Source organism: Pipistrellus kuhlii, unplaced genomic scaffold, assembly GCF_014108245.1.
Source record: "Pipistrellus kuhlii isolate mPipKuh1 unplaced genomic scaffold, mPipKuh1.p scaffold_m20_p_1, whole genome shotgun sequence".
In the NCBI taxonomy this organism is placed as follows: Eukaryota; Metazoa; Chordata; class Mammalia; order Chiroptera; family Vespertilionidae; genus Pipistrellus; species Pipistrellus kuhlii.
The window spans coordinates 9596482-9619574 of NW_023425404.1; the positions used below are offsets into that span (position 1 = coordinate 9596482).

At 41.6% G+C, this 23093-nt stretch overlaps 1 protein-coding gene and 1 pseudogene across 3 annotated transcripts; one reads left to right on the plus strand and one right to left on the minus strand.

Annotated features, from left to right (window-relative positions):
* Positions 1-19: 19 nt before the first annotated feature.
* On the plus strand, positions 20-22730 carry ALKBH1 (alkB homolog 1, histone H2A dioxygenase). Of its 3 annotated transcripts, none has more exons than XM_036430197.2 (7): positions 20-202; positions 2616-2724; positions 8104-8266; positions 15520-15610; positions 17018-17211; positions 21708-22146; positions 22177-22730. In XM_036430197.2, exons 1-6 carry the CDS (start codon positions 20-22, stop codon positions 22135-22137), a joined length of 1170 nt encoding a protein of 389 aa, XP_036286090.1. In that variant the 3' UTR covers positions 22138-22146; positions 22177-22730. The 3 variants fall into 3 exon arrangements, with proteins under 3 accessions (XP_036286090.1, XP_036286098.1, XP_036286107.1); XM_036430205.2 differs by having other exon boundaries at positions 52-202; positions 2616-2746; XM_036430214.2 differs by lacking the exon at positions 20-202 and adding an exon at positions 2129-2341 and having other exon boundaries at positions 2616-2746.
* On the minus strand, positions 20010-21307 carry LOC118714795 (annotated as a pseudogene).
* Positions 22731-23093: the final 363 nt, after the last annotated feature.

Genomic DNA, 23093 nt, shown 5'->3' on the forward strand with positions numbered 1-23093 from the left:
GAGGAGGCCGGGCAGCGAGATGGGGAAGATGGCGGCCGCCTTGGGTTCCGTGGCTACGCTAGCGACGGAGCCTGCGGAGGACGCCTTTCGGAAGCTTTTCCGCTTCTACCGGCAGAGCCGCCCGGGGACCGCAGACCTGGGAGGGGTCATCGACTTCTCGGCGGCCCAGACAGCCCGCGGCCCGGGGCCCGCGGCCCACAAGGTACGGAGAGGAGCGGCGCGCCGCCCCGAGGTCCTACCTCGCTTCCCGGAAGGCTGTCATTGCCCTCCCCGTCACTTTTCGCTCCCACACTGGTTGTCATGGAGCGACCCCCGCCCTCCGGGGGCACGGAGGTGAACTGCCCACGATGAAGAGCTCTGCAGCTGGTTTGCAAACTGGTTTGCTTATGCCCAGGTTGCAAACTCAATCCCCACGTGGCCCTTCGTGGCGGTGTCCTCGGTCAAAAAATGTCTGCGAATTGGTATTGATTCCTTCCATTAACTGTCCACTTGTATTTCTACTTCGATTTGTGAAATAAATAAATAAATAAATAAATAAATAAATACCGTAAACTGTATTCGTAGACGTAGACGTTAGGGTAGCGCTCAGCAGTTTTTAAAAAGCCAGCTACCCGAATAACCCCAAAACTGATAGAGATCGCTCTTGTCCATAAAACTGATACCGGTCTTGTCTGAGCCTCCTAGAAAGAAGGAGATAATCTCTCTCAAGTTGAAAGTGAAGGGATAACGAATTTAAGCATCATACATTATTTCTGCCTTTGGGCGGGGCGCAGGGTACACAGGGAAAACCACAACTACAGTGTAATATATATTTATTGATTAAGGTATTACATTGTGTTCTTATTTCTCCAGTGCTGCCCCCCCCCGCCCCCTGTATATTTTCTTTACAGTTATTTAATACTTGAGGATACCTGATCCTTAATTTGCCCTTGGTATTATCCACAGATGGCTGGGTGAGGCATTCTTTCCAAGCCTAGTAATAGTTCTCAATAAGCCTAAACCGGTTTGGCCCAGTGGTAGAGCGTCAGTCTGCGGACTGAAAGGTCCCAGATTCGATTCTGGTCAAGGGCACGTATGTTGGTTGCAGGCACATCCCCGGTGGGGGATGTGCAGGAGGCAGCTGATCAATGATTCTCTCTCATCTATGTTTCTAGCTCTCTATCCCTCTCCCTTCTCTGCGAAAAATAAATAAAAATATATTTTTTTAAAAATAGTTCTCAATAAAATTGGGATGCCACAATACCACCATATTTGTCTCGAAGTTGGCTTCTTAAGAAGCTTCGCTTGTTAGCAGAAATGGTCTTAGAGTTGTCAGAACAACCCAGAAAGTCTGCTCGCCTGCAATAATACAGTTGATTCATGGGAGAATCCCTCAGACCCTTATTCAGCTACTTTTGCCCAAAACTTGACCATAATATATACTACTTTTAGAATTAAGTCACCTGAGAAGGAGCCCTTGTGTGTAGCACAAAACAGTAAGTACTCAATAAATACACTATTGAGTAATAAAAACTTTGTTATTTAGTTATCCTACTCAAAACATTGAAAGTAGCAACTTAGAGAAGAAAGTTACTGTTAAAAGACACCTAATGAGAGCAGTGGAGGAAGTGACGGCAACAGTTTGGCAAGGGGGTGTGGGGGAGGGCACAACAGAAAAGCTTTTTAAAAGCTCGGATTGCACTAGCCAGTTTGGCTCAGTGGATAGAGTATTGACCTATGTACTGAAGGGCCCGGGTTCCATTTGGTCAAGGGCGCATGCCCAGGTTGCAAACTCAGTCCCCAGTAGGGGGCCTGCAAAAGGCAGCCGATCAGTGATTCATCATTGATGTTTCTATCTCTTTCACGCTCTCTCTGAAATCAATAAAAAATTTATTAAATAAATAAATAAAAGAATACATATTGTACTTTTAACAAACAGGGTTCCTAATGTTTTATTGATGGATTGTATGGTTTGAGTACTCCCTTTCCATTTTCTCACCCTCCCCAGCCTAGTGTTCTTCATAGCTCCGTTTAAACACCAACTGAAGCCCTAGCTGGTTTGGCTCAGTTGATAGAGCATCAGCCTGAGGACTGAAGGATCCTTGGTTTGATTCCAGTCAAGGGCACATGCCTAGGCTCAATCCCCACCAGGGGGCGTGCAGGAGGCAGCCAATCAGTGATTCTCATCATTGATGTTTCTATCTCTCCCTCTTCCTTTCCTCTCTGAAATCAATAAAAATAAACACCAACTGTATACAAATGCCTCAGAAGCATTATTATTAGCCCTAACAGAAGTAAACAGCATTGCGACTGGGAGTATTCCAGTACACCAAACACCAGAGTCCTGAAAGATATCACAAAGGTATGATATCGAAAAGGTATTTAAGGCAAAAATCAGCCTGCTTCCCATTATTAACTTAATTTTATGTATCTCTCTAGTGGCTAGTATATGGATGAGGAAACAACCTCTAAGAAGTGATTTATCTAATTTTTACTAAGTGATGGGACTAAATTTAGGATCCCAGACTTATGACTCCTAACTTTGCCCCATAGCAGAAATATCTTTAGAGCTTTGAAGTTCTCAGGTTTGATCTGTAAAATAACTTTAGCCCTCTGACTTGTTTCCTTTTTGCCAGGTGGTCAGAACTCAGCTGAGTGTGTCCTCAGTCAGTGACCACGATGCACATAGAGCAGGACTTCAGCCAGTCAGCAGTTGGCGAGCTTATGGACTCGAAGGCTATCCTGGTGAGTACAGGTGATGTACAAGGTGAATTCAGTATTTTATCTTAATTTTAGAAGAGGAGCTAGTAAATAGACAAAAGAAGAACAGCAAACACACAGAAATGTTCCACTCTCCAAGCCCATCTAAATTCTGCCTCATCTAAGATTTCCATTTATGTAGCACTCCTAAAGGACAGAACAGGAGTCACTAGTGCTGCTTATATTGCACAGTAAGTACAAATGAAAAATATGACAGTGACTCCGGGCTCCCTGCTGCATCTCTCTGAACACCTACCTACTCTGGTAGTAGAACCACTTTGAGTGATAGAATAATTAATAATGGTCACTCCAGGCTGGCTGGCATGGCTCTGTGGTTGAGTGTCATCCTATGAACCAGGGGTCAGGCCACATGCTGATATTGCGGGCTGGATCCATAGTGTGGAGTGTTCAGAAGGCAGCCATCATTGAGTCTCTCATCATTGATGTTTCTATCTCTCTCTTCCTCTGAAATGAATAAAAATATATTTTAAAAAATAAAAAATGGTCACTCCAGTCACAAAATCCCTGTATTCTCAAATGACTTAACAACAAAAAAAATTATTGGCATCATCAAGGCCAAACATTTGAAAAAATTACAGTAATGAGATCAAAAGTCCTAAAATTTTAGTGATATTGGATAGCTCACTTTGCAGATAAAGTAATAAGACTATTATTAAGAACTATTCAGAAGTTATGGCAATGTTTTATTTGGCCAAGTAATCTTACATTTGTCACCTGGTTTCTTTCTAGAGGACATAGTACTCGTAAAGTTATCATTGCACTTGTGATTTCAAATATGGATTAAAAGCAAGTGATACCCCTAAAAAGAAATAATAATTTGTGTGCTAAGGGCCAGGTCTATATTACAGCTTTTAAAATAGTATGACCACTAAAGTATTTGTTAATAAGAGAAGGTGTAATAGCTTTTTAAAAAATTGGGATTTTGAGAGAGACATCTGTGTGAAAGAGAACATTGATTGATCAGTTGCCTCCCTCATGCCCCAACCAGGAACCGAACTCAACCTAGGTATATGCCCTGACCAGGAATCAAACCCACTACATTTCAGTGTATAGGAAAATGCCCCAACCAACTAAGCCACACTGGCCAGGGCTGGAAGGTGTACAGCTTTAATACATCCTATAAAAGGCCTTATGAACTTTAGTTCTGTATTAAAGAACTGAAGATGATCTTACGACTGAAGTCACCGAAGGAACAATCAAATGGCCTATATATATGAAAGCATTGCTCCCCATGAGTTTAGGTAAACGAGCAGGCATCACCATCAGTCTTTTAATCACTTTGTTCTTGAAGGCTGCCCTGTACCTTTCAGACCTAGCTCCTGTATTCAATGCCATGTTTCTGTAATTGTGCCTTCTTCCCTTAACAAATTGTTCAGGCTACAAGATTGTCAACCCTACTTTGGTTTTCTTTTCTCCAAATTGATGTCTTTGGTTTTCTAGGATTTTACACTTAAGCGACATCATTTAAGTTGGTACCTATGGTAAATGTGTCCCTGGAGTCTTTATTCTGATTTCCTAGCCATTATAAGCTGCATTTAATAGAATTATAATGTCCAAAATAGGGGAGGTGACAGTATCTTCTTACTCTGACTTGATTGGAAGGATTGTGTTTACTGTGGATTCTGTTTATTCTGAAGGAGCCTAGGCGTACCACATCTTGTCCTTATGAGAGTGAGCAGGAAGATGATGGGTCTGAAGACCAGAAACTGAATCCGGGGACAAGTAGACTTGAGGGGGAACGTGATAGCGTTGAACATTTGAAAAGTTGTGCATAAGAAGGGATGGAAAATAGTGCATACTAGTGGTTAGAGCTTAGGTTCTGACACCATACTATCTTAAATTATCTACTACTATATAACCTTGGGCAAATTTCTTAATCTCTTGGCCTCAGCTTCCTCATATATACAATGTGTAAAAATACTACCCACTTTATAAGATTATAGTGAGGATTAAATATGAGTATCCAGTAAAGTGTTAGGTCAATGCCTGGCACATAGTAAATAGTCATTAAATGTTAGCTATAAAGCTTGAAACATTATTCAAGAAGAATTAAAAGCTAATGTGGGCCCTAACCGGTTTGGCTCAATGGATAGAATGTCTGCCTGCGGACTCAAGGGTCCCAGGTTCGATTCTGGTCAAGGGCATAAACCTTGGTTGTGGGCACATCCTCAGTAGGGGGTGTGCAGGAGGCAGCTAATCAATGTTTCTCTCTCAATGTTTCTAACTCTCCATCTGTCTACTTTCCTCTCTGTAAAAAAAAAAAAAAAAAAAAGCTAATGTAGGCTTGCTCTGTGTGTCAGAACCTAAGGCCAATTCATGAAAATTTGAAAGAGGCAAATTTTAACTCAGTGAAAGGATAACAGCAGTTGTCTGAAATGGACTGCCTGAAAAGGTATTAAATTTCCTGTCACTATTTAGACTTAGACTGGGTCAGGGTATTCTTACTTTAATCTCATATTTGCTGAACAGGGGTGGGGGGTGGGGGGGTGGATGTCGAGCTGGTAGTGGTATAATCTTTTCTTTTTATTTCTTTTTACTTTATTATTTTTTAATATATCAATACATATATTTTAATATTTTATTGATTTTTTTTTTTTTTTACAGAGAGGAAGGGAGAGGGATAGAGAGTCAGAAACATCGATGAGCTGCCTCCTGCACACCCCACACTGGGGATGTGCCCACAACCAAGGTACATGCTCTTGACTGGAATCAAACCTGGGACTTTTCAGTCTGCAGGCCGACGCTCTATCCACTGAGCCAAACTGGTTAGGTCTATTTTTTTAAATATATTTTATTGATTTTTTTTTTTTTTTTTACAGAGAGGAAGAGAGGGATAGAGAGTTAGAAACATCGATGGGAGAGAATCATTAATCAGCTGCCTCTTGCACACCCCCTACTGGGGATGTGCCCGCAACCAAGGTACGTGCCCGCAACCAAGGTACATGCCCTTGACCGGAATCGAACCTGGGACCTTTCAGTCCGCAGGCCGATGCTCTATCCACTGAGCCAAACCGGTTTCAACTAATCTTTTCTTTTTAAATGGTAATAGCATGTGGTAGATTATTGGGGAGTTTTATACCTTTTTTTTTTTTTTTTTTTTCCAAAATAGTTCTGTCATTCTCCTAATTATTTGGATAATTTTACTAGTACATGAAATACAAAAATAACCTCCACGTTTATAAGCAAGTATTCTCATTCCTGTCCTCCAACTTTAGAGAAAGAAGAGTTCCTTCAACTCAGCCAGCCCTTTCACCTCTGACTCCACCTTCTTTTACTTCCTCCAGCTTTCAAGACCTTGCTATTCCTTTCCTCACTTCATTTAATCAGTTCTCTTCAACTGGCTCTTTCCACACAAACTATAAGCATGCTTCAGTCTTTTTAAACCCTAAAAACCATAAACTCTCCCCTTATTTCTTTATTCTTCTTTGATTACTCCTCAGCCTTTGTTTCTTTTTTCAACCAGGCTTTTAAAAGATATTATCTGGTCAGAGGGGGGTGGGGGTGTTAAGGGGCTCAGTCAAAAAGGTGAAGGGTTTAAGCAAAAAAAAAAACAACAACAAAAAAAAACTTATTCATAGACTCAGACAACAGTTTGGTGATTTGTGCCTCGCTAGCACAGCCAAGGGTTCAGCAAGCCTGAAGGAGGGCGGCGAAGGATGTAGAAAAGACAAAGAGAATAAGCTGGGTCTAGGTGGATCTCCTGTGCCTGACTGAGGCCACAGAACAGATCCAGATGGCAAGCTGAGCCTTTATTTTATAGTCAGAGGTAAACAAGGTAGTGGTCACCATAGTTACAATGTTCTTGTGAGTTTCACTTGTTTTGGCAGCACTTGCTGCACCTCCCACAGCCCATTAGCTAACCAGGATGGATCTAGGGAATGTCATAAGGTCAAGATTAATTATGATAAGAGGGCTGTGCCCTCTAAGCTGGGACTTGTTTTTGGCTTTGCCAGCAGGTCAGTCTGAGGCTTAACCCTATAACTGCTCCCTACAGTGATTACCAGAAGGAAAGGGGGGTTGGGGAGAGGTAGAACAGGGGAGAGGAGGGAAAGATGGTAATGGAAGGAGACTTGACTTGAGGTAGTAAACACAATACAGTATACAGATAACATATTGCAGAATTGTGCACCTGAAATCTATATAATTTTATAAACCAATGTCATTCCAATAAATTCAGTTAAAAACTAAAATTATTATCTGTGTACATATTTTAACATTGCTTCCCTCCTATACATACAGATAATAATTTAATTAAAAAAAACTAAAATTAAAAAATACATAAGACATTATCTGTATAACTCTATTGTCCTATTTGCAGGTATTTCATGAAGGATAAAAATTTTCAACTCTTAAGTTCTTAAGAAAGTGCACAGTATGTGTCTGTTGAATGCTTGATGAATAAATCCTTGCCATGCATAGGATTCTAGTTAAATGTTATTATTGCCAAAACCGGTTTGGCTCGGTGGATAGAGCATCAGCCTGCAGACTGAAAGGTCCCAGGTTTGATTCCAGTCAAGGGACCTTGGTTGCGGGCATATCCCCAGTAAAGGGTGTGCAGGAGACAGCTGATCGATGTTTCTCTCTCATCGATGTTTCTCTCTCATCGATGTTTCTGACTCTATCCCTCTCCCTTCCTCTCTGTAAAAAATCAATAAAAATATTTTTTTTAAATGTTGTTATTGCTCTTTTACAAAGGAGAAAAGTGAGGTGAAATTACTTTTAAGGTCATAAGAATCTTTTCAGCATGCTGTAGGTATTTGCATCGTGCCATACCTAACAGATGTACATACCATATTCCTTCCCTGCTATATTAGTCAGGAGGCAGAAATCATACCAATTATTATAACCATGATAATTTATAGACTCAGTAGCCAGAAAATAGAAAACGGAAAGGGCAAAAAGGGCACACTGAAATATTAAAGGTAGTAACTGCTGGAAGCAGCCACCTCTGTACATGTGACACCAGGTAAAAATTTAAGGGAATACTTTTGGCGGTTTCAATTCTAAAATTTGCTTTGGGGTAACACAAATAATAATTATGGGATGTTTGTTTCCCTTGAGAGTAACCCCAAAAGCCAAAGGTATTTACATAGTGGTAGATGGCTAGTGATCATCAAACTTAATTTTTTACTAACCTGAAGGAATTGCTCTTCCTGTAAAATTGGAGAATAGAAATGAAAACATTTGCTTATAAGCAATGGAAGCCACTGGAAGCATTGAGCAAAGGAAAATGGAGAGTAAATAGTAAAGTAGAGGGTATAAGGAAGTCAACAGAAATAAACTATCTGAATAACTGATGGAGAATTTCCTCCTCTCCTTTCTTTCCCACCCATCTTTTATTAGGTTTTATTTTCATCCCAAACCCCTTCCTCCCAGGTTACCAGTGGCACTGGGTGAAGCAGTGCCTTAAGTTATATTCCCAGAAACCTAATGTATGTAACCTGGACAAACACATGACTAAAGAAGAGACCCAAGATCTATGGGAACAGAGCAAGGAGTTTCTCAGGTAGGTTTTATCAATCACAATAAAATGTTAGCATTCATCTCAAGTCATCACAGATCTTTATCAATTTTTAAAAAATATATTTTATTGATTTTGTACAGAGAGGAAGGGAGAGAGATAGAGATAGAAACATCGATGAGAGAGAGTCATCGATCAGCTGCCTCTTGCACACCCCCTACTGGGGATATGCCCGCAACCAAGGTACACATGCCCTTGACCGGAATTGAACCCAGGACCTTTCAGTTCCCAAGCCGACGCTCTATCCATTGAGCCAAACCGGTTTCGGCCATCACAAATCTTTAAAGGAACCATTTTATAACAATGCAGTGAAAGTAACTGGCCTGTTTATTTTTCCCTCATTTCTACACAAATGCAGCAAATTTTTTGTTTTTTAAATATATTTATTGATTTTTTACAGAGAGGAAGAGAGAGGGATAGAGAGTTAGAAACATCTATGAGAGAGAATCATCGATCAGCTGCCTCTTGCACACCCCACACTGGGGATGTGCCTGTAACCAAGGCACATACTACCCTTGACTGGAATCGAACCTGGGACCTTTCAGTCCGCAGGCTGACGCTCTATCCACTGAGCCTAACCGGTTTCGGCAAATGCAGCAAAATTAAATTCTTCCCTCTGGAACATTTGGGCAGATGTTTTGACAATTATATTAAATTGAGATCCATTTCAAAGATTTGCTTATAGCTTAGGTATCAAGTTCATCCTCAGTAATCACCAGATAATCTATTTTCATTCACCTTCGGCCCTTTTTTCCTTCTTTTTTTTTTTTTCCTTCTTTTTTCCCCCCCTTTTTTCTACTTAAAGTGAGTTTCTGTGAAGACTGGTATCCTGGCAAACAGTAACTCTGAAAGCTCTTTATTTCTGCTCTCCTAGACAAAGTCAATTCTAGCAGCTGTTTTATGGCAGATCAGTTGTTTTTCATGAGAACTAATGTTTATACCTTAATGTTTTTTCAACATTCATTCATTTCACAACTATTTCTTCCTTTTTTTTTTTTTCCCCCACAACTATTTCTTGTGGGTCAGTCATGTACCAGGCATGATGCTGAACATTGGTGAAACATAGATAAGTAGGCCATTATCCCTGTACTCAGGAGTGCATAATCTGTGGCAGGAACTCAATATGAACAGGAATAATTATAATAGTGCTCAACAAGAAAAATGATGTGGGGGCCAGAAGAAGAAATAATTCTTTCAACCAGGAAGGAAGTGTGAAAGAATTTAAAAATTACTTTTATAGTTCATTGTCATCTTTTCCCCCTCTGTCTATTTGAACTGGGTCTTCAAAAACGACTAGGAATTTGGCCAGTCAGAAAAACACTGTTTTGCCGAAACCGGTTTGGCTCAGTGGTAGAGCGTCGTTTGCGGACTGAAAGGTCCCGGGTTCGATTCCTGTCAAGGGCATGTACCTTGGTTGTGGGCACATCCCCGGTAGGGGGTGTGCAAGAGGCAACTGGTCGATGTTTCTCTCTCATCGACATTTCTAGCTCTCTATCTCTCTCCCTTCCTCTCTGTAAAAAATTAATGAAATATATTTTTTTTTTAAAAACAAAAACAAAAAAACACTGTTTTGAGTAGAGAAAGCAGCCTTCAAAAAGAGATAATATTTTTTTTTAAATATATTTTTATTGATTTTGTACAGAGAGGAAGGGAGAGAGATAGAAAGTTAAAAACACCGATGAGAGAGAGTCATCGATCAGATGCCTTTTGCACACTCCCTACTGGGGATATGCCTGCAACCATTGTGCATGCCCTTGACCGGAATCGAACCCGGGACCTTTCAGTACCCAAGCCGACGCTCTATCCACTGAGCCAAACCGGTTTCGGCAAAAAAAAGATAATATTTTTTTTTTTTTTTAGGTCTTTTTAAATGAAATCCTTCCTAATTCTGACATTCGGCTACATTTAAAAATATATACATATATTTTTATTGACTTCTGAGAGGAAGGGAGAGGGAGAGAGAAACATCAGTGGTGAGAGAATATTTGATTGGCTGCCTCAGTATGTCCTCTACTGGGGATTGAGCCTGCCACCTGGATATGTGCCCTGACTGGGAATTGAACTATGGCCTTCTGGTTCATAGTTGACGTTCAACTGCTGAGCCACACTGGCTGGGCCTAATTTTTTTTTTTTTTTTAATAAGTTTTTATTGTTCATATTATTACAAATGTTCCTTTTTTTCCCCCCCACCATTGCTGTCCTCCACCAGGTTCCCACCCCACCCTCTGCCCTTTCCCCTCTCCCCATTGTCCTCATCCATAGGTGCACAGTTTATGTTCAGTCTCTTCCCATGCCCCCCTCTCCCCTTTTCCCCAAGAATCATCAGTTCACTCCCCTTCCATACCTCTGATTCTATTATATACAATAGTTAATATTGTTCATCAGATTTTTTTAATTTCCTTGGTTTTTCGATTCACTTGTTGATAGTTACGTATTTGTTGTTCATAATTTTTATCTTTGTTTACTTTCTCTTCTGAAAGAACCCCCTTCAGCAATTCATATAATTCTGGTTTGGCGGTGATGAACTCCTTTAGCTTTTTTTTTTATTAGTGAAGCTCTTTATCTGGCCTTCGATTCTGAGTGATAGCTTTGCTGGGTAGATTATTTTTGGCTGTAGGTTCTTGCTATTCATCACCTTGAATATTTCTTGCCATTCCCGTCTGGCCTGCATGGTTTCTGTTGAGAAGTCAGCTGACAATCGTATAGGTGCTCCTTTATAGATTACTACTTTCTTTGCTCTTGCTTCTTTTAATATTCTCTCTTTGTCTTTTGCTCTTGGAATTTTAATAATGATGTGTCTCGGTGTGGTCCTCTTTGGATTCCTTTTGTTTGGAGTTCTGTGCGCTTCCTGGACTTGTAAGTCTAATTCTTTCACCAGGTGGGGGAAGTTTTCTGTCACTATTTCTTTCAGTATGTTTTCGATATCTTGCTTTCTCTCATCTTCTGGGACCCCAGTAATTCTGATGTTGGTTCGCTTGAAGTTGTCCCAGAGGTTTCTTATATTATCTTCAATTTTCTGGATTCTCTTGCCTTCTAGCTTCTGTGGAGGAGTGTCTTCTGGCTCTTTATGTTCCAAATCTTTGACTTGATTCTTGTGATCTTCCCTTCTGTTTTTAGGACTCTGTAAAATATTTTTTATTTCAGACAATGTATTCTTTATTTCTTGTTGATCCCTTATCATTTCTCGATGACTCCTTATTAATTCTAGTTGATCTCTTTTCATATCCTCATAGGTCTTATCCATCTTTTCTAGGAAATTCTTGAAAAACCTTATAAGCGTAGATTTGAACTCTATATCCAGACGTTTTTTGTCCTCCATTTCTTTCGTTTGTGATCTATTTTGTTGTCGCATTTCGCAGTTACAGATGGGACGGGGTTTCAGGGTGGAGCCTGCAGCTTTGGCTTCTGTCAGCCCCGCCCTATGCGGGTCCGTCAGTGCTCGCTGCTGCCGGCGCCTCTGAGAGAAAGGTGCCCTTGATTTTCGCCTGCTGCCAAACAGTCTATGCTCTCCCCCAATGAGCCCGGTATTGGGGTTCAGTTCAGTTGGAAGTGGAGTTGGAGGTGGCGTTCAGAGCAGTCTGGAGCCCCAGTCTCCTTCCTGTCAGGGCAATCCCGCGGCACAGCCGACCGTCCCTTCTCTGTGCGCAGTGTGCGCACCACCGGGACCTCCTTTCGCCACTTCCCTGGGGTTCCGCCTTACAGCCGGGCTCCCTATGGCTGAGCCTGAGTCCCCGGGGTCTGGCTTAAAACTGGGGATCAGAGCAGTCGGGGGCCCAGCACAGTCGGAGTTTTATCTCCTTTCCGCTAGGGAACGCCCGCCAGGCACTCGGCCTCCCTCCTCTCCGGGCTCCGTCCTCTCCGCGCGCCGCGTCTCCGTACCTTGGCTTTTCCAGCTCCTCCGCACCTCCTTCTGGTTTTCTCCTTGCTTCTCACTGTAGAATTTCCAGTCAACCTTCCTGTAGTTCTGGGCAATATCCGTTTTATATTTTAGTTGTATTTTATTGAAATTGTTGTGCGCGGCTGCGGCTAGGTGTTCACCTGGGCGCAGCCATCTTGGATCCTCCAAGAGATAATATTTAATACAGAGTAAGTTCTGTGAGATAGGAGCGCAGGATGTGTGCATTTATTCAACAATTACTGAGTTTCTGCTATGTATCAAATACTGTGTTTAAGTGTTAAAGATTCAAAGACAGATAAGACACTTCCTGCCTTTCAGGAATTTGTAGGTTAGATAAGGACAGAGACACACACACACACACACACACACACACACACACACACACACACATATATATATATGCCAAGCAACTTGAATGACTGGTCGCTGTGATACTGTGGCCAGCCAACCAGCTCCATTAGGGGCAGGGCCAGCCTGCCAACCTCCTGCAGCCCCTCCCCTCAGCCTGCCCAGCCCCATCTGCCGCAATCAGGACGGGTGGACTGGATCCCACCCAAACACGAATTCATGCATCAGGCCTCCAATAACCATATAATGTAATTTGTCAAGTACAGGAATCCTATGTAATAAAAAGCTAACATGCAAATCAACCACACAGCAGAATAACTGGCTGCTATGATGCGCACTGACCACCAGAGGGCAGATGCTCCATGCAGGAGTATCCCCTCGGGCTTAAGCCCGCAAGCAATCATCCATCTCGCAATCTGGGGCTCTTGTAGTCTGGGACCCTTTGCTCCTTACCTCCTGCCTAAGCAGATGCAGGAGAGGTTCCTGCCACTGCCGCTGTGCTCACCAGCCATGATCCTGGCTTCTGGCTGAGCAGCGCTCCCCCTATGGGTGCTCACTGACCACCAGGAGGCAGCTCCTACATTGAGTGCCTGCCCCCTGGTGGTCAGTGCGCATCACAGAGACTGGTCATTCTGATGTTCAGTTGATTTATATATCAGGTTTTTATTATATAGGATGACTAAAGGCCCAGTGCATGAAATTGTGCGTGTGTAGCTTGCCTCTGCTTGCTGCTGCTCACTGCCCCACCACAAGCCACCGCAGGGAGCCACAAGTAGCCCTGCCTGCCGCCATGAGCTGTAGCTCACAGGCTGGGATGGTGTGTGGTACAAGAAGTGGTTAATGCACTTCATGGTGACTGGTTGAGTGGTCATTCTGCTTATGGTCCCTGGCCTTGTATTATACAGGGTTACTACAATAGAAGCCCGGTACACAACATTTGTGCATGTGGGGGAGGGATCCCTCAGCCCTGCCTATACCCTCTCCAGTCAGGGACTCCTCAGGGGATGTCTGACTGCTGGTTTAGGCTCGATCCTGCAGTTGAACATCCCTCTCTCAATCCTGGACTGCTGGCTTCTAACTGGCCCTCTGTCAGCCTAGTCACCCCCAAACTGCCTCCCTGCCAGCCTGGTTGCCCCTCAACTATCCCTCTGCCAGCCTGGTTGCCCCCCAACTGCCTTGCCGACCTAGTCACCCCTAATTGTCCAGAGGAAGTTGGTCATACGGAAAATATCCGGTCACCCTGTCTAATTAGCATATTACCCTTTTATTAGTATAGATTGGAATGGTAAATTAGGAAGCTAGATTGGAAGTAGATTATGGAAAATGCTTCCTAGAAGTCATGAATAGACTTGGCAAGAGGAGAAGCAGAAAGAGAAGGTTAAGACCAGATTATAATGGGCTTAGTGCTATATAGAGCACTGTTTCTAGAATCAGATTGCCTAGGTTCAAATCCTGGTTCTGCCATTTAAACATTTTGTAAACTCGAGCAAGTTTCTTTTTTGTTTTGTTTTAATAATTCTTTATTGTTGAGAGTATTACATTTGTCCTCCCTTTTCCCCCATTGACCTCCTCCAGCCTACCCCTGCCCCCCTGTCCAGGCCTTCAGCATCTTATTGTCTGTGCTATGGTTATGCATATATGCATACAAGTCTTTGGTTGATCATCTCCCTCCCCGCCCTTCTACCTGCCTTCCCTCTAAGACTCCTCACGCTGTTCCATTGGGCAAGTTTCTTAACTTTTCTATGCCTCATAGTAATCCTTTCCTCATTTTAATGTGAGAATTAAATAAGATAGTATGTGAGAAGTCTAGAACAGCCTCTTAGGACTCTGTACCAGTTTTGTCTGTTCTATATGTAGTTTAATGGTTCTAATGGTGCGGTTTGAGTGAAATTAGTCAAAGAGAGCTTAGAGTTTGTTATTAAACCAGCCTGTGTTTTTAAATAATTGGGTTTTTTTCCTTGTGATAACAATTCCAGTTGTCTTCTTCTAAGGTAGGTCAGACGAATCTCTTTAATAAACCATCCTGTAAACAATAGTGAAATAGTAATTTTGTCTAATAAATTATAAAAAAAAATAAAAGATGTTATAGCCATACCTTCTATTGTCAAGGGTGAAAAAACTCATATGTTCAGATATTGCTGACAGCATTAAAAGTAGATTAGGGCCTGAGTTCTTCCATCACTGCCTAATAATGTGTTTTTTTCCTCATCTGGGAAACAAAAGGATTGCACTGGATAAGCTATTTAAGGTCGTAGAATCATGGTCAGTTAGGGTACATGACAGTAGTGCCAGCTTTCCCCGCATTCCCAGAGAGCATCAGAAAGAGAGAGGGTCTGTGATTTGCATTCCTATGGGTGGATATGGCAGCTCTATTGGCATTGAACCTTCTTGGCCTCCTTGTGTTTTATTTATTTATTTATGTTTATACTAGAGACCCAATGCAGAAAATTCATGCAAGAGTAGGTCTTCCTTACCCTTATTTTTAGTGATGCCAAGTAATGGAAAACTAGATAACTGTATTTGGGGAAGTGGCCATGTGATTTTCTTAAGGTTAGACAACCTGGGTTTGAATTATGCCTTCAACAAGGATAATACCTGCCTTGATGGTAGTTGTGATAATTAAATAATGCCTGCGCAGTGATTACAATAAATGCTAGCTGATTGTTTTTTATATTATTTTTATTGTTGGCATTGTTATCCTCAAAGTGGGCCTCATTTACTAAGAAAAACATGGAGGGAAAATTATCAATCGAACTGATAACTTCCTGGTTCATGGGTCAATGCTCAATCATTGAGCCACACTGGCCAGGTGTTTTTTAATATTATATTCTTGGTCAACTCACTTACCTGTTCTAATTTCCCTTATCAATATCTTGGATAACAGCTTATTCCATAGAATACCAAATTTAGATTCTAGGGTCCATACAAACGGCTGTTGTTGCCATTTACTGTGACTATATCCTAATAAATTCTTTGTGTCTAATTTTTGCAGAAACAAAGAAGTGAATAAACGGAGACCCCGAAGCTTACTTGAGAAACTGCGGTGGGTGACCCTAGGCTACCATTATAACTGGGACAGTAAGGTATCCAAATTTTTTTTGCTAATTCTATTATTTTCCTTTTTTATGCTTCTTGGGCACACATAGTGGGCTTTCTTCCTAGCCAAGCTTACAGTATCATATTATCTATTTTCAGAAGCATCTCTCTTATTTATTTCCTCTTAAAAGCTCCTTGATACAGTATCTCAAGAGATATGAATAATGTATCAAGAGAAAATTTCTTTTTCATTTGCACTCATATTATGGTATTTTATCAAAGACTATCAGTGTTTTCTCTAAGGTTTCAGGAATGTCGGGGGGGGTTTTTATACTGTACTCAAGAGCAGTTGCCAATTATGATCTTTATTTCCATTGTTTATTGTTTATTGTTGAGCATTTTCTATATAATATCTTCCTGGAATAAAAGCGGATCCATATACTTCTGGTGTTCTCATCAATTTACAAAAGGACTTTCAGAATCTAAATACCACTGCCTGCTACATAAGGTCTGAGCAGGAGAGAGATGGGGAAAGAATGTCCTAAAATTAACGAAGTCTCATGGTTATGTGTTTTTGCTTTGTTTTGTTTTGTTTTGTTTGAGGTACAGGTTTGTTTTGTTTTTTTCTGTACCTCTGTACTTCAGAGAATGCCTCCTTTATCAGTGGCAGCACAGTTTCTCTTATCTAAATGAGATATTTGCAACCAAGTAAAAAGACTAATTCTGAGAGTAAACTGAATAAAACAGAGTGGAGTAGACCACCTTGCTTCTACCAGTTACTTTCTAAAAGCTCTATAGTTTCAGTCAACCCAGCTTATTAACAAGTATATTAACTGATCAAAATAATGATGTGTTGCCCAAAAATGTTTATGATATAACTCTTATTTTTAGTGATGCCAAGTAATGGAAAACTAGATAACTGTATTTGGGGAAGTGGCCATGTGATTTTCTTAAGGTTAGACAACCTGGGTTTGAATTATGCCTTCAACAAGGATAATACCTGCCTTGATGGTAGTTGTGATAATTAAATAATGCCTGCGTAGTGATTACAATAAATGCTAGCTGATTGTTTTTTATATTATTTTTATTGTTGACATTGTTATCCTCAAAGTGGGCCTCATTTACTAAGAAAAACATGGAGGGAAAATTATCAAAAACTGAGTTATCAAAGAAGAAAGAATAGTGCATAGACAGCTTGGAAAGGGTTCAAAGTTCAAAAGAAGTAATTATTTCATTATAGCATAGGTGATGTAGTGCTAGAAGAGCATGATTTATTCATCCATATTTTGGGACATCCAGTAATCTAATAATTCAAAATATGGATGACTGAATCATATTATGCTAATGTTACATGTAAGCGGGATGATTTTTTAAGTGGTAATTAATCTTACAGCAGTTGCCTACTTTCCTGAGATCATTATTTATTTTTCTTATTTTCCCTACTTTTATTAAAGAAATACTCAGCAGATCATTATACACCTTTCCCTTCTGACCTGGCTTTCCTCTCAGAGCAAGTAGCTGCTGCCTGTGGATTTCAGGGTTTCCGAGCTGAAGCAGGTATCCTGAATTACTACCGATTAGATTCTACACTGGGAATTCACGTGGACAAATCTGAACTAGATCACTCCAAACCCCTGCTGTCATTCAGGTAAGTTAGTTCTGGGGATTTGATATTACATTTTATCACCTCCATTTTTAAAAACATTTTGAACTGAAATAAAATAAAACCATCAAACATTAAAAAATGGCTGGACTCTATAATCTTTCACTTCTGAGTATTTTAACAATGCATCATAAGTAAAATTAGCTTACTCCTTTAAGAATCATGGCCAGCCAAAACCGATTTGGCTCAGCGGTAGAGCGTCGGTCTACGGACTGAAAGGTCCCGGGTTCGATTCCGGTCAAGGGCATGTACCTTGGTTGCGGGCACATCCCCGGTGGGGGGTGTGCAAGAGGCAGCTGGTCGATGTTTCTAGCTCTCTATCTCTCTCCCTTTTTCTCTGTAAAAAATCAATAAAATATATTTAAAAAAGAAAAAAAAAAAAAAGAATCATGGCCAAATTACAGTTAATATTTCTGTTTAAGCCTTAACCGGTTTGGCTCAGTGAAATGAAGGGTCGACCTGTGAAATGAAGGGTCCCAGGTTCAATTCCAGTCAAGGGCATATACCTTAGTTTCAGGCACATTCTCAGTAGGGGGGGTGGGGGGTGCAGGAGGCAGCTGATCAATGTTTCTCTCTCATCAATGTTTCTCTCTATCCCTCTCCCTTCCTCTCTCAATATATATATATATATAAATATATATATATAAATATATATATATATATATATATATATATATATATATATATATATTTTTTTTTTTTTTTTTTTTTTTTTTTTTTTTAAGAGAGAGGGAGAGATTCATCGGATTGCCTGCATGGAGTCTGCCTTTTTTAATGACAGATATTGTGTCAGTGGAATAGACAAAGGGAAGGCCATACAGCTAAGTCAGTATCTGTTTTGGAAGAGAGAAGAGCAAAGCACAAAAGCCTGAACAATTTACTCCTCTTGTCTCCCTAAGCATAACTTTAAATTTGTGCAAAGTACTGCCCCTGATTCTTTTTAAGAAGTGGCTGAACAGAATTTTTAAAATATATATTTTATTGATTTTTTACAGAGAGGAAGGGAGAGGGAAGAGAGTTAGAAACATCCACCCAGCACCCAGTTCCCACCCCACCCCTGCACTGTCCTCATCCATAGGTGTACAATTTTTTTTCCACTTTTTTTTTTTTTTTAGTTTTTTTTATTAAATTATTATTTGTGTACATATACCATTGCCCCTCCCTTCCCATAGTTTTGTGTCCATTGGTTGTACTTATATGCATGTATACAAGTCCTTCTGTTGATCTCTTATCTTCCCCGGATCTCCCTCCCCTTCCCGCTGTAATTTGACAGTCTGCTTGTTGCTTGGTGTACAATTTTTGTCCAGTCTTTTTCCCCCGAGAATTGTCAGTCCACTCCCTTTCTATCCCCCAGATTCTTATATTCACTAGTTTATTCTGTACATCTGAATTTTTATTGACTTGATTTTTAGATATACTTGTTGATAGATATATATTTGTTGTTCATAATTTTTATCTTTACCTTTTTCCTCTTCTTCCTCTTCTTAAAGAATACCCTTGAGCATTTCATATAATACTGGTTTGGCAGTGATGAACACCTTTAGCTTTTTCTTATCTGTGAAGCTCTTTATCTGCCCTTCAATTCTAAATGATAGCTTTGCTGGGTAGAGTAATCTTGGTTGTAGGTTCTTGCTATTCATCACTTTGAATATTTCTTGCCACTCCAGTCTGGCCTGCATAGTTTCTGTTGAGAAATCAGCTGATAGTCGTATGGATACTCCCTGGTAGGTAACTAACTTTTCCTCTTCCTTTTTTTAATATTCTCTCTTTGTCTCTTGCCCTTGGCATTTTAATTATGGTGTGTCTTGGTGTGGTCCTCTTTCGATTCCTTTTGTTTGGGGTTCTCTTTGCTTCCTGGACTTGTAAGTCTATTTTTTTCACCAGGTAGGGGAAGTTTTCTGTCATTATTTCTTCAAATAGGTTTTCAATATCTTGCTCTCTCTTCTTCTGGAACCCCCATAATTTGGATATTGGTACACTTGAAGTTGTCCCAGAGGCTCCTTACACTATCTTCATATTTTTGGATTCTTTTTGCTTTTTGCTTTCCTGGTTGGGTGTTTTCTGCTTCTTTGTATTTCAAATCTTTGACTTGATTCTTGGGATCCTCTAGTCTATTGTTGCATCTCTGTATATTATTCTTTATTTCTGTCAGTGTATACTTAATTTTTAATTGGTCCTTTTTCATATCCTTGAGGGTCTTACTATATTTCTCAGAGATTTCTAGAAGATTCTTGAGTAACTTTAAAACTGTGGTTTTGAACTCTATATCCAGTAGTTTGCTTTCTTCCATTTCTTTATTTGTGATCTGTTTCTTTGTCTCTGCATTTTGGCTGCTTCCCTGTATTGATAGAGTGGCTTTGTATGCTAGGTGTCCTATAGGGCCCAGTGGCTCAGCCTCCCTAATTACCTGAGGTGGATACTCTTGGTGCACCCCTTTGTGGGCTGTGTGCACAGTCTTGTTGTAGTTAAGCCTTGATTGCTATTGGTATTACTATGAGGAATTGACCTCCAGGCCAATTGGCTGTGAGGACCAGTTGTGTCTTCAATGGGTGAACTTCTGTGCTGGAGACACCCTTATGGGGAGAACTTGCTTCAGTGGGGCTTTGGTACTCACTGAGTCTGCCCCCTGAGTGTGTCCCATATGGATCTGAGGAGTTGTAATCTGGATGGTCTCACTCTAACCACTGGGTACACTGGCTCTTGGATCTCCAAGGAGGTTCAAAGTCAGTTACTGCCCAAAGCCACCCAGCAGGAGCTACAGAGAGATCTGCAGATTTCTCCTCTTTGTTTTGTTTTGTTTTTAATATATTTTATTTTATTTTATTTATTTATTTATTATTTTTTTTTTTTCTGGGTACAGTGAACTTTATTGATGGTGCACGACAGACAAAGTAGGGCTTCCTACACCCCTCCCCTTCTTCGGGGGTTCTGGGGTGTAAACGGTGGTCAGGAGGTTCTCAGTGTGTCAGGGGACTGATCCGGGGCAAGGATTCCCCAGCAGCAGAGGGCCTCTCTTCCTCTTGCTGGGGCTACTGGTCCAGAGGGCTCTTACTCCTTGGTGGCCATGTAGACCATGAGGTCCACCACCCTGTTGCTGTAGCCAAATTCATTGTCATACCAGGAAACGAGCTTTACAAAGTGGTTATTGAGGGCAATGCCAGCCATCAAAGGTGGAGGAGTGGGTGTCACTCTTAAAGTCGCAGGAGACAACCTGGTCCTCAGTGTAGCCCAGGATGCCCTTTAGGGGGCCCTCTGCTGCCTGCTTCACCACCTTCTTGATATCGTATTTGGCAGCTTTCTCCAGGCAGCAGGTCAGATCCACAACTAATACATTGGGGGTGGGGACACGGAAGGCCATGCTAGTGAGCTTCCCATTCAGCTCAGGGATGACCTTGCCCACAGCCTTGGCAGCGCCAGTAGAAGCAGGAATGATGATCTGGGCAGCCCCTCGGCTATCATTGACACAGCTTCCCAGAGGGGCCATCCACTGTCTTCTGGGTGGCAGTGATGGCATGGACTGTGGTCATGAGTCCCTCCACGATGCCAAAGTTGTCATGGATGACCTTGGCCAGGGGGGCCAAGCAGTTGGTGGTGCAGGAGGCACTGCTGACAATCTTGAGGGAGTTGTCATATTTCTCATGGTTCATACCCATCACAAACATGGGGCATCCGCAGAAGGGGCAGAAATGATGATCCTCCTGGCTCCGCCCTTCAAATGAGCCCCAGCCTTCTCCATGGTAGTGAAGACACCGGTGGACTTTACAACATACTCAGCACCAGCATCACCCCATTTGATGTTGGCGGGATCTAGCTCCTGGAAGACAGTGATGGGCTTTCCATTGATGACAAGCTTCCCGTTCTCAGTCTTGACGGTGCCTTTGAACTTGCCATGAGTAGAATCATACTGGAACATGTAGACCATGTAGTTGAGGTCAATGAAGGGGTCATTGATGGCGACAACTTGCACTTTGCCAGATTCCATAGCAGCCCTGGTAACCAGGCTCCCAATGCAGCCAAATCCGTTCACTCCGACCTTCACCATCATGTCTCAGGGTTGTGGCTGCTGGCGCGGCTGTCTGTCGAACAGGAGGAGCAGAGAGCCTGTTTTTAATATATTTTATTGATTTTTTACAGAGAGGAAGGGAGAGAGAAGGATAGTTAGAAACATCGATGAGAGAGAATCATCGATCAGCTGCCTCTTGCACACCCCCTACTGGGGATGTGCCTGCAACCAAGGTACATGCCCTTGACCGGAATCGAACCCGGGATCTTTCAGTCCACAGGCGGACGTTCTATCCACTGAGCCAAACCGGTTTCGGCAAGATTCTTCCTCTTTGTATGGAGTTTGGATTTTACCTTCAAAAAGAAAGATTTATGATTAATAAGTATCAAGTTGAAATTATGCAATTAACCATAATTTTCCCTACATGATTAGTAACAGAAACTTATTGACTTGTATTGTTTTACTTATTTTTTTGTAGCTTCGGGCAGTCTGCCATTTTTCTCCTGGGTGGCCTCAAAAGAGATGAAGCCCCCACAGCCATGTTTATGCACAGCGGTGACATCATGGTAATGTCAGGTTTCAGCCGCCTGTTGAACCATGCAGTTCCAAAGGTCCTTCCAAGTTCCAAGGGGGAAAGTCTGCCCTGCTGCCTAGAAACACCTCCCCCAGCTGTCCTCCCCAGGGACTCGGTGGTAGAGTGCTGCTCCAGGGAAGACTGGCAGGTGTGTGCCAGCTACTTGAAAACTGCTCGTGTTAACATGACTGTCCGACAGGTACTGGCCATAGACCAGGACTTCCCTTTGGAACCCATGGAGGAGAATAAGAGAGGCATCGCCACAGAAGGTTTCTGCCATCTGGATGACGGGAAGAGCCACGTAAAGCGAGCGAGGTTAAACCCTGACAGCTGAGACTTGGAGGGGCCATTCTTTTTCTTAGGCAGATCTTAGTGTAGATGACCATGCTGTTGTATTGCATTGACTTCAGCACTGAGACAAGCCAAAAACAGAGACAAGGAAGAACTCATCTTGATCACGCTGTTGCCTTGGAACCCATTCTGACTAGTAAACTGACTTCACATACATGCCGGCCTAACCAGGACTGGACCAGACAGGTGTTCAGTCCTGCTCAAGCATCATGTATGTGAAATGTCCAAGAAGGTGTGACATTCCACAACGGCCTTCTCAGCCCCGCCATTACCTCTGAAGGAGGTAGAAGTGAGTTTCCATGTCCGTGGAGTCTTTAAATATCTCACATTTTATTGATGGGAAACCTAATAGCCCTTCTACCACCCCATCTAGTGATTTTATGATAAAATTATGGTTCCATGAATTAACCATTAGTCTCACTTCATTCTTCCAATTAACATCAAATCTTTTGATCTTCCATCTTTTCTGGCCTTCTTGCTGTTGGATTTTAAATACAATTTTGTTAGATTTAAAAAGTCCAAGGATGACCTGTAACTCTTTTCTCCGTGATTAAACTTACTCAATTTTAAATTAAAGATCTGTATCTGTCTTTGAGGGTTAGTGTATCTGGGGTTAGTTTTTTTCTATTTCTAATTGCTGTATTATTCTTACTTTTGAGGCCCCCTAGCTGTTGAAGCCCTACCAAGCATGCCAAGCTCATGGTTGGTGGACCACATGCCTCATTTAAGAGTTTGACATGCTTGCACTAACCTGCTCTGCCCTAAGTATTGCAGTTGTCTCAGAGGAAAGAATATTCTTTGGTGTCCCAGTCACTGCTGTCTTTTTTTTATTGCAGACAACTTGGAAAATACATAAAACAGTGAGTTTTAATCTCTGTACCCTCACCAACTCAACTCACTATACCCTAAGCTAAATTGCTATACATTTCTTTTTTTTCT

Coding starts and splice junctions, on each gene's coding strand:
- ALKBH1 (XM_036430197.2), top strand. CDS start 20: ATGGGGAAGATGGCGGCCGCCTTGGGTTCCGTGGCTACGCTAGCGACG. Junction 203..2,615: donor CGGGGCCCGCGGCCCACAAG/GTACGGAGAGGA, acceptor CCTTTTTGCCAG/GTGGTCAGAACTCAGCTGAG. Junction 2,725..8,103: donor TGGACTCGAAGGCTATCCTG/GTGAGTACAGGT, acceptor ATCTTTTATTAG/GTTTTATTTTCATCCCAAAC.